Source organism: Sarcophilus harrisii, chromosome 3, assembly GCF_902635505.1.
Source record: "Sarcophilus harrisii chromosome 3, mSarHar1.11, whole genome shotgun sequence".
Lineage (NCBI taxonomy): Eukaryota > Metazoa > Chordata > Mammalia > Dasyuromorphia > Dasyuridae > Sarcophilus > Sarcophilus harrisii.
In genome coordinates this window covers 477,813,308-477,825,406 of record NC_045428.1, presented here as the reverse complement: position 1 = coordinate 477,825,406, position 12,099 = coordinate 477,813,308, and the positions used below count along the sequence as shown (strand labels likewise).

Sequence of the window (12,099 nt, the reverse complement as noted above, 5' to 3'; positions counted from 1 at the left end):
ATTGTAATAAGAGTATTTAAACTGAGGACAAAGTCAGCCACAGAGATTCCATCTTTGATCAGCCTTGTGGTGACTCTCCTTGGTTTCGGTGGAGGAATCAAACCATATTTGAACTTAGGCCCTGACTTCAGGGCTTGTGCTCTATCCACTGTGCTACCTAGCTGCCTTGTGTTGTTGTTGTTGTTGTTTTAAGGCATGATTGAAATACTTGTTGAGGGCTGGAACTCTGAAAAGGTGTACTTAAGATTCAGTATAGTTGATGAGATAACAATTCTCTAGCTATAGATGCATTCTATAGATGTATACTTGAGGTAATATGGTGATGTGATGGCTCTTCTGACAAGTTGGTACATGATCAAGTGTGATTGGGCATCCTCTGTGTGAAGTAGTGACGTGACTGTACTGGAGTATTTAAAAGAGTCACAGAGGACTCTCGCTCTCTTGGCCAAAACAATTTCAGTCACAGAGAAGACTTCAGGCTCCAGAGTCCAGACTCCATCTTTGTCTGGTGTCTGCTCTCCTGCTTCCTTCACTTCACTCCCCCTCTAAGCCCAGGGCTGATCCCCACCGAGAGCTAGCCCAGACATTACAAATAGTCACCAGGTACTTATTAAGTATTTATTATGTCAGGTTCTATGCTAAATTATAAGGACACAAAGAAAGGCAAACCAATCCCTACTTTCAAAAACTCACATGTTAATGAGGGAGACAGCACACAAATAACTATTTATAGTGAAGATATTCTTAATGTAAATAGCAGGCATGTCAGAGGAAAGATCTTTCTTTCTTCTCTTTCTTAAGTCTTTTCTTGTGTTGTCTTCCCCTTTAGATTGTAAACTCATTGTGGGTAAGCAATGTCTCTCTTTTTATTTGTAGTCTCCCCAAAAATTTACACAGTACCTGGCATATTGTATGTGCTTAATAAATATTTATTAGATTGGAAATTATTATTAAGGTAGGCCAAGAAATTATTAGCTATTCTGATTTTAGCAGGGAAAGAATTCCAAATAATTAATTTCCCATTACTATTATACTTGTGACATTTCCCAGAACTTTAACTTTTTCTACTTTTTTCCGTCAGGTAGTGCACAACACTGATGTTAAAGTCAAACACAAATAAAGACCACTAAGCTATTCAAAAGGATACTTGTGTGTCATATATTGACTTACAAAATCACATATTAACATTATCTATTTTCTATGCTTTTTATTTACCTTATACTCACAGAGATGGATATGGTAGGCTTCAATGTAGCCTACAGGTTCTATCTTTGAAACCTTTTGTCTATACTTTAACCTTAAAAATCACATTGCTGCTATGATGATCACCTATACTATGCCTCTTCTGATCATTACCCAAATACTGCTCATCATGGTTTACCATCCACAAGTTCATCAATTTTTTCATGAGTAATCTTTTTTTAATACAAATTCTTTATATACAATTGTATTCTACTTCCTCCCTTTGGGTGGTAAAGTGAATAGAGCTTAAAGTTTGGAATTAGGAAAACTTGAGTTTAAGGCTGACCTCAGATGCCAATTTAAAAAAAAAAACTTTAAAAAGGGCTAGTTTCTTGGTAAGATATTGACTCACTAGCTGTGTGATTCTGGGGAAATCATGTCTCCTTTTTTCACCTCAGTTTCCTCATGTGTAAAATGTAGACTGCAAAGTGTCTAATACATAGTACATATACATATACTATGTATATGTAAATCAATATCTGATCAACAACTGATGCCATGAGTTTTATTGCTGGCTCCCTTCTTAGATTTCACAAAATAAAATACATTTTTCTCATTAATTTTAAGCATAAAGTTTTTTCGTATGGAAAACAATTAAAACTCTTTTCAGTCTAAGACTTACACTGAGACAATAATGATTTTTATTTTAAAAAATACACTAAGCCTTCCCAATATGCTATGGCTCTACCCTAAGGTCTGAGTTTTTGTTGTTGAGGTTTTTTGTTTTTTTGTTTTGCCAAATTTATTTAAAATAGTGATACACAACACTCTCACTGAAGAATTCATTGTGCTAATAAGATTTCATGACTGACAGCACATCTCTTCATAATTGGAGACAATTGAAGATTCTAAAATGCATTCTTGTAGCATTTTGATAACTATTGCTATTACAAATATTGTAGAAAATATAGGGAAATAAAAGCCAATTAAAATAAAACATCAAGAGCAAGAAAAGATCCTCTAAAAGAGGAGTTCTGTTTGCTTTTTTTTTTAATCTTCTTTGTATTATGTATGAGCCCTCCAATTTACTGAAGTTTATATACACTTTTCCTGAAAACCGTTTTAAAATATATAACCTAAAATACAGAGGATTGTAAAGGAAGCCAAATATATCAAAATATAATTATAAGTTTGTTTTTTTAAACAAGTTCACAGATCTCAAGTTAAAAACCCTTAATCTAAACTGAATTTTTCCTCAGGATATTTGGGAAAAAGGACAAAATGTCCAATAGGTATTTTTCCAAGACAGTGGGAAGGAATGATATTTTATAAATTGTGATAAAAAAGCATATGATATATTTGTGTTCTAAGATAAAACTTTCATTAACTCATTGTGATTCCATGAAATATTAATAAAGTATTAACAAGGGCACAGCCATTGTTGATCTTGCCACAGTCATCACTCAAGTTTTTGGTGTATATTGTTCATAGATATTATGTTTGCTCAAAATAAAATCTAATGCATATCTTTTCCAGGGACACATACAGTATATGATTATAAATAAAATCATCCAAGAAAAAAAACTGAATTTTGTTACCACAATATGATCTAATCTGACTCTGTTGTTCTTTTCTTGTCAGTATACTTGTACAGGAATCCATGGTGTGATCATATCATAAGAGCACCAGTGAGTGCAATCCTACCTACTTTTATATGCTGTCTCCAGGCAGCCAGATGGTATAGTTGAAAGAGTGCCAGACTTAGAATCATGAAGATTGACTTCAAATGCCATCTCAAACACTATATGACCTGTACAAGTTAAGTTACTAACATTTCATTCTCAGTTTCCTCATCTGTAAAGTGAGGATAATAATAGTATCTAGTTCACAGTTTCTGAGATGATCAAGTTTAAATACATTATGTAATATACAAACCTCAGAGAAATATTAATAACTATTACTATTGTTATTAGACAATATTTACAAAAGTACTTAGTACAATACCTGGCAAAAAGTTGAGTTTAATAAATGTATTCCCTTTCCTCTTCATTTTTATTACATTGTTTAATTCTTTAGAAAGAGAAATGATATGAATCATGACTTTTCCTTTTATACACTTAATAAGATGGTATAAAAATCAGATATGGTCAGACACAGTGGCATCTCTATTCCACAAAAACAAGGAGCTTACCTTTTGGTTTAACAAGGCACTTGCCAATTTTTGTACTTCGGAACTCAACAGTGTTGTGCCTCTGATCACTTTGCTAAGAGCTGCAAGTGACTGATGGACACTCTGAACTAAGCGAATGGCATTGAACTGTTCAAGAACAATGAATGATAATATGGGAGATCCTTGTCGTTCATTAGGCGAAGTCACTTTCTGGTGAATCAGGTTTGAATTCTAAAAGAAGAACACATGTCATTTCATTAATAGATGCCTAAGAATATATTAATTATTAATTAATCAAAAATGCAATATGATTTTTTAAAGTCACTCTTGGCTGTTCTCCTGCAGTATTTTCCACATGGAGTAAGTTTGTACTTTTATTGGAGTTAGTAGTTTGTAATGTAGTTTTGCTTTATCCTCCTTAATTCACCATGGGCCTGTATATTGTTGGGAAGATAGCCACTTCATAGGATAATAAGGTCATGGGATTTCAATGAAAGTTTTAAGAGACCTTAAAAATTTCTGAAGTTTATCCCCTTTATTTTCCAATAACTAGGCAGAGGTCTTAACAAGTGAAGTAGCCTGTTCAAAGATATATATTCCCACTGAGCCTCTCCTAATTCCAGAGCCATAGCTTGGTTCACTGTCCCACTGCAGAGTGGAACCACATTAAAGTTCAAGACAAAGGTACACTGTGCTTTTTTGTATAAGTCCTCAACAAATTTTATGATTCTCCTCTCTGTCCTCTGTGGGGGAAATACTCATATGATTATCAAAAATATACAACAAGTAGAGAAATACTCTACAAGCACCAAAAGTCATCAAAAAAAATCAAACAAATATAAATACACTCACATTTATGTTATTTTTTAAACTCTATGAGTCATCACAATCTATTTTTTTCAGAAAAAAATGGAATAAAAATTGGATAGAAATCGAAATGAGCAGAACCAGCAGAACATTGTACATAATAACAGCAATATTATATGATGATCAGCTATAAATGACTCATATGGAAAATGCTGTCCACATCCAAAAAAAAAAACTGATGGAGTGTGAATGTTGATCAAAGTATACTATTTTCACTTTCTTTATATTCTGTGCTTCATTCCTTTGGATCTGTTTCTTCTTTCACAATTATGACTAATATGGAAGTATATTTTACATGATTGCACATAATCTATATCAAATTGCTTACTTAGGAAGAGGAAGGAAGAGAAACTTACTTAGGGAGGGAGGGAGAAAAATTTGGAATTAAAAATTTTATAAAACATATAATTTAAAAATAAAATACTATTTTAAAAAACAATTGAACAATAAGAAGAAATTAAATAAAGGCCATTGCTCATATCTCCCAAGAAACAAACAAAAAATTGACTTCTCCCTCTGAAAATAACTTCTTATGATTCCATTTCCCCCCATGTTTTATTATTCCTAAAATCATTCTTGGTCTTTATTGTAATCTCTATGGAGTATAAGCAAGTTCCTTAAGAAAGAGATTATTTCATTTTTCTCTTTACTTCTTTCCTGCCTACCAGAGTACATGCATGTTGACTGATTAATTGATCTTGGACTCTTTCTTCTCCCTTGTCTCTGATTTCCAATTATTTAGCTCATCCTCCTGATTCTCTCCTAGCACATGTTCTTTATATTTTTATCATCACAATCCTATTAGAAACTCACTACTACATACCTGGAAAGACTAAAATAGAATCCCCCCCAAAATATCCCAATTCTACTTCTGACTTTATCTTCAATGCCAAATTATTCTTCCTCAAACATTAATCTTGCTTTATCATTCTTTTTGCTCTAAAACCTTCAAAGTTTTATTTTGTTTTGTCACCTACTAAATAAAGTTCATACTTTGTCTCATTCACAGCTTCCAAAATCTAATAAAACTTTGCATCTTATTATTCTCTCAAATTAGTCTATATCACCTATCTAAGAATAATCACTGGATTATTCTCTATATTCATTCAAATCTGTTTTACATCATCCCTATATCTTTATTCACACTGGTCTCTATTCAATGTCCTTCCTCCAACTTTTTCCTGCTCAACTTACATTCATCCTTTAAATATCACATTAGACAGCCTCTTCCATCAAGTCTACCCTGCTCAATATTCTATTAATATTTCCTTATATAGGTTTGTTATAGATGCCCTTACCAAGTGTTATATTATTTTGTATAAGATATCAATGTATGTGTTTTATTAATAAGTTCCAAAAAGGTAATGACTACGGCTTATCTTAACTTCATACTCTACCAAACACTGGAAACAGTATTGTTTACAAAACAAGTGTTAATCACTATTTTTAACTGAACAGAAATTAACTGAAGAAAAGATAGAATGAGGTAATTAAGAATAGAAAGTACAGATTCAATATGTAAGGAAGAAGAGTCAGTTTTGTCAAGGAGAGGAGTCATATTTCAAAAACTAGAAAGAGGAAAAATATTCAGTAAGCTTTGAAGAAGAAGAGGTGAATTGAAGCATGCATTTTATCTGGTCTCAGTCTTCTCAATAATGCAAAAGACAAGGTCTAAAGACTTTATTCAGATTTCTATCTAGGTATAAATAATTAATAAGTACACAGTTGGATTTATTAGAGAAGAGCTAAGGTGTGAGATCAAGGCAGATAAATAAATAAGAGTTTTAAAAGTTATTTGCATGGAGTTCATAAATAAAAAATTGTTAAAACAGAAATGTTCTGGGGAAGAGAACTTGGAGAGAAAGAACGTTAAAGATCAAGATAAGGTATTTCACCATTAAAGGATGAGAGGAGGTAGAACAATGAAAATATGAAAGAATACCAGAATAACAAGAAAAGTTTATCTAGCACACAAGGACAAGAAAGAAAAAAAAAATGCATTATCAATGGTGGCAAATACAACAAAGTAGTCAAGTGAGAATATGAGAAAATTAGCCGGTGATACCAATTTAGAGTCAAATTTCAATAGAATGCTGGGAAAGAAATTTGATTGAAAGTTGACTACTATTTAACTAAGAAGTGAATGTAGCATAATTCTTTAAATCAATCGTGTCCTGATTGTAGGGGATAAAATTGACAAATATGTTATTTCAAAAGCTATGAAGCTCTTGTTAACAGGAAAAATGAGCCCATTGCAATGGATCTTATGATCAAGCAAGAAAACTGGTTAATATATTCAAGCTCAAGTAAATTCATTGCTCTTCATTGCTGATCTAGCTGTCTATCTGATTGAGATTGTTGCAAAATATATTTCATAATCTCTGTTTACTAAAAAAAAGAATGAAATAACAATAGCATACTTAATATGGTAATGCAAAATTATGTGCTATATAAAATAACAGCAGCATAAACTAATTTTGCTATATTCAAGGACTTATAGTCAATACTCAGTTGTTTCATATGATCACTCAGTTGCTACTTTGTTCTGCAGAGGCAAACCTGCATTTCAAGTCCTAAGATTCAAAAGAAATAGTAGCTTTTATTTTGGCAAAGTTCCTTAAGAAAGGAAAGTCAAGGACAAAGCAAATACTGCAAGAAAGTGGTGGTGGTGGCGTTTTTTGCTTGTTTTTGTTAGCAATATTTCTCCTGAAAGTAATACATTACTATTAGAAGAATAATAGAGGGATCTTCAAGGTGGAAAAAAATGATGTAGAAAAATTTGTTGTCTGAATAGAGAATATTCCTATTCTTTAAATGTCAGCAATTACTCATCTTCGTAGACTCAAAGGAACCAAACAAAACCTTAAAATAATATGCAAAATATGTGGTGGAAAATAACAGCAATATGAATAACTAATCAAATGAACAAAAATGTTTTAAAATCATTAAACCTTTAATTTATACCATTACATTTTACTTTGAATTAGTGATATGAACAATAACAAAGTATTCAGAATTCTGAAGTGCTTGAAGTTTCAGTTTTAAATAGTGAAAAAATATCTCCAGACCTCTTTCTTTGGGAAATGTTATCTAACCATATCTCATATATTATGTATTTGACACAAAAGTAAAGACTATATACTCATCTATGTTTATCCCTTTCAAATGTCATCTTATTAGTTTCAGCACTTCAGTTTATCCTCTTGAGATGTTTTTAGATATCATACAACATACTAACTATTCCTCCCAGCTTTATGTTACCTGCAAATTTAATGAGCCTGCATCTGAGTTTTCATCTGAAACACAGATAATGTTGAATGACACAGTGTTCAAAACAGACCTCTGGGACAGTTCATAGATACCTCCCTCCAAATTAACATTTAAAAAATAATAATAAACTAATTAATTTTTAATACTCATTGCTTTATGAATCATTTTGGGAGAGAAATATCAGAAGAAAATGGAAAAAAAAGCATGGAAGAGAAAACAGGAAAAAAGTGAATATAGCATGTATTGATTTACATTCAATCTCCATAGTTCTTTTTCTGGATGCAGATGGCATTTTCTATACAAAGTTTATTGGAATTACCTTACGTTACTGGACCACTGAGAAGAATGAAGTCTTTCATAGTTGATTATCACAATTCTTGCTGTTACTGTATACAATTATTCCTGGTTCTGCTTATTTTTCTCAGTTTCAGTTTGTGCTATACTTTTCAGACCTTTCCAGTCAGCTTGTTCATCATTTTTATAGAAAAACAATATTCCATTATCTTCATATACCACAACTTGTTCAGCCATTCCCCAATTGATGGGCATTTACTCAGTTTCCAATTCTTTGCCACTACAAAAAGAGCTTCTATAAGTATGTACATGTGTGTCCTTTTCCCTCCTTTATGATTTCCTTGGGATACAGATTCAGAATGGCACTGCTGGTTCAAAGTAAATTAATATTTACTCATTATTGAGTATTAGGAAGCAAGGCAGTACAGTAAATTGAGTGATGGACCAGGAGTGAAGAAAATCTGAGTTCAGATCTGGCCTCAGAGATTTGCTACCCCTGTGATGCTGGGCGAGTTGATTAACCTTCATTTGCCCCAGCTTCATCATCTATAAAATGGGATAATAATAGTGCCACCCTTCCAGGACTGTTGTGAAGACCAAATGAGCTAATATTTGTTGTGTGTGTATTACAGTGGTTGGCACAAAATAGATAGCATGTAAGTGTTTATTATTAATATTTACTTGGTCTATTTGTTAAGCTTCAAATCCTTCTAATTTTATATGCTTAGCTTATACCTTATCTTTCCATCATATTCAGAAGAAGAATGAAATACTTTGTTATGTCTTGTTGAAAAATAGGAATATTATGTTGATAGCATATTCCCTGCATTTACTAGTAAGATAATCTTATAAAAATAGGAAATGAAGGAAGTTCATCTGTTAAGACCTGTTCTTAATAAAGAAATTCCGCTCACCCTTTGCTTTTTTATTAGAATATTTACCCTTTTCTAGATCTATAACATCTCACTCATTTTCCAAGATTTTTCAACAAGCAGTGAAGGTGGAGCAATAGTTCACGACATGAACTCACTGTGAGCTTCTGTATCACCCCACTTATAATTCATCTCACAAAGATTAAGCTTCAATGTTTAGATTTATATTTTCTATACAAAATATCCATAACCAAGAAAATAAGCAAAATAGGAACTTCTCTCCATTATCTATAATCATCTTTCAATCCTCTCTGAGCAGTGATTCCACCCTATTTGATCATAAGGATAATAATTCAAGTCCACATTCACATTGCAAGAGTTTTCCATACCATGGTACATGGCATTATTTGCTGAAGGACATTTTAACAAGAGGCACATGGAATAATTACTAAGCTTATTAGAAATGATCTGGTTCAAAGCCAGCATGAATATACCCATTTTTTCAATAAAAATGTTCAAATTTAAAAAAAAAACAAAAGGGAGACAAACAATGGTAGTTAAATAAAAAATTATAATTTTTCTTAATAAGAATAATAATAAAGATGAAGCAAACACTTTATACAACAAAAATTCCTCCTAAAACTTAAAAAATTGCTGCAAGTTTTTGAAAAATTGAATATTCTAAATATATTATTATAAAATTTTCAAATTTATACCTTAGTCCTAAAAATAAAGTGATCATTTAAAAAAAAAGATAGACCTATGGATGATAAATTTATAAAAGAATATTTTACATTTTCCAATTTAAAACAAATACTAGTTTTGCAAATTAAATTTTAAAAAGCAATGCCACACTTGTTTATTACTTGAATGGTTTACCAAAGAAATTTTAAAGACTGAACTGAAATATTTCTAAATATGAAGGCATAAGAAATCCATTGACAACAGACAAATGCTATCTCTATCTAAACAAGAGCAGCTGACTGACTAGTGTTATTGGACTAGTACATCAGAACAAGAAACTAAACTTAAAAGTTCTTGCATTGTTTTAGATATAGGGAAATAAAGAGTCCTCTAGTTTATCAAAACCATGATATGAATTTTAGTAAATTTTACTCCTATGAGATGGATTTTCTGGTGTGAAGACAAAATGTCGATCTTGATTAGTGGTTGACAATTGAAGGAATGACCATCAATTGGGAATGGTTGAACAAGCTGTGGTACATGACTGTGATGGAATGTTATTATACTATAAGAAATGACTATCATTTCTGAGAAAAACTTTATAAGACATACAAATTGATGCAAAGTAAAATGAGTAGAGCCAGGAGAAAAATGTACATTGTAACAATATTGTTTGATAATCAACTGTGAATGACTTAGGTATTCTCAGAAATACAATGATTAAAGACAATCCTGAAGAACTTAGATGAAAATTTCTATCTCCAGAAAAAGAACTAATTTAATCTAAATGCAGATGAAAGCACACTTTAAAAAATATGGAAATGTATGTATAATCTATAACTGCTTATTTTCTTGATGTAATTCCCAAAATAAATGGAGAAAAACAATATTAAATAAATACAAAAGATTAAAGCAAATGTAAAGAGTATAAAAACTGTACTAATTTGCTATCTGACACAAAGATATGAACTACCCCCCAAAATCTAACATTTTACATTTTGCTACTTGTACATAATTTTGAATATTTCTTCTAGTAATAACATCACATTTATTTTTATTGTAGGTTTTAACAAATAGGAAGAGACTGCTTACCTGACTTTGCAAAACTTCAAATAAAGAATATAAATTTGGAAGACTTAATTTTTCTTATTTTCATTTTCATGCTTCAATGCAATTTTCTTCCAATAAAAATGACTCTTAAAGACCATGGAATAGGAAAATATCAAGTGTAAATGTAGCTAATAATGGAACTGGCTATTATTCATTGTTGAGTAAAGGAAGAATTCAAGGTTAAGAATCTAGGTGACCAAAAGGATGGTACTATCCCTGAAACAATTTTGTTTATTGTAAAGAAGGCCTTCATAGAATCATTCAATCAAAATCAAAGTGAAATTTGATTGAATATGCTGAAATGCCAAATGTTAAAGCTTTTTATTAGTATAAGTTGTTATTGAGAGATTGATGTTCAAATGAAGTAATCAAAATCAAAAGCTACAAAACATCTTAAAATTTATCTAAAGAAATATCCTGCCCTTATAGTATTCTTATGCTTTTTATGTTTTTAATAAAGGAAAACTTTAGATGATAATAGAAACTGTAATTACCTTATAATTATTGATTGATTGAGGTTCCATTCTTGTAGAAAGAAGATTTAGGCAAAAAGGATGGAGTCAGTGAATAGTTGCAGGGAAGTGCCCATGACAACAAAAATTTTAAGTTAACTTATACCCAACTGTTTATTTGTATCTGTAGCATAAATCATTTAATGTAATTACTTTTAATCTGCTACTTATATTATACAGATCCTATTCCCTTTGTCAATAATCTTATAAATTGCAAACATTATTTACAAACTTAATTTAGAAAGCTATATACTACATATATATTCTAAAATAATTTAATCCTTGGATCTGTGGCTTGTTGAATAATGCTGCTTTCTGTTTTCAGCAGAATAAGTAAGAAAAATGAATAAGGTTGGATCAGGAAGCTGATCTTATCCAACTTGTCCCAAGTCAGTTCTTCGCACTATAACTTCATTTTCTGATTTAAAGTGTTCTATTCTAAAATTATATATGGCATATTTAAGTGTGAATACACAAAGGTATTCCAAAAGTTATACAATTTGTCAATTATCTAGTTTTTTCTGTTTACCTCAGTCATATCTTTCACTGAAAGAAAGACAGTATGTGTATGTGCGCTAGTATACATGAGTGTATGTTGTAGTGGTATTAGCAGCAGTAGCTAACAGCAGCTTTTTATTTACATATTCTCCTCCATAGTAGAATGTAATCTTTGAAGGCAGATGATGTTTTTGTCTTTGTGTTCCAGAATTTGAGCACAATGTCTATTATAGAAAGTATTTTAAAAAATATGATTGTGGGATATATAATCTTTAATAACTGAATTGATTATAAAGACATTTTGTTCAATATTTTAATCACTAATTGATTAGGCTCATAATATGGAAATATATATTAATAAATTAAAATTCTCTGCCTTTATATTTTAAGAGGCATCTTCAATTAACATATAACAATAAAATCTCAAGCTGACATAAGCAGAAGAGAAACAATAAAGCTAGAGGGAATTATTTTATTAATATATCATTTAAGAACTATAACGAAAAATTTCAAACAGGATCCTCTATGTCAAAAAAAGTTGTAAGTAAGGAAATCTGACAGTCTTTGGCAAGTTCCAGTGATAGGAGAGGGAGACCGTTTGTTTTTCTAAATGAGAAAATTATAACCATAAAGTTTATGA

The 12,099-nt window shown here is 31.0% G+C and overlaps 1 protein-coding gene across 2 annotated transcripts in view; it reads right to left on the bottom strand.

Moving 5' to 3' along the window:
- The window catches only part of DYNC2H1 (dynein cytoplasmic 2 heavy chain 1), a 355,585-nt gene that overhangs the window by 74,539 nt on the left and 268,947 nt on the right, over positions 1–12,099 (bottom strand). For both annotated transcript variants that reach the window (XM_031961078.1, XM_031961079.1), the window contains one exon: positions 3,374–3,583. In XM_031961078.1, the coding sequence (XP_031816938.1) occupies positions 3,374–3,583 (210 nt within the window). The remainder of the gene's footprint in view (positions 1–3,373; positions 3,584–12,099) is intronic.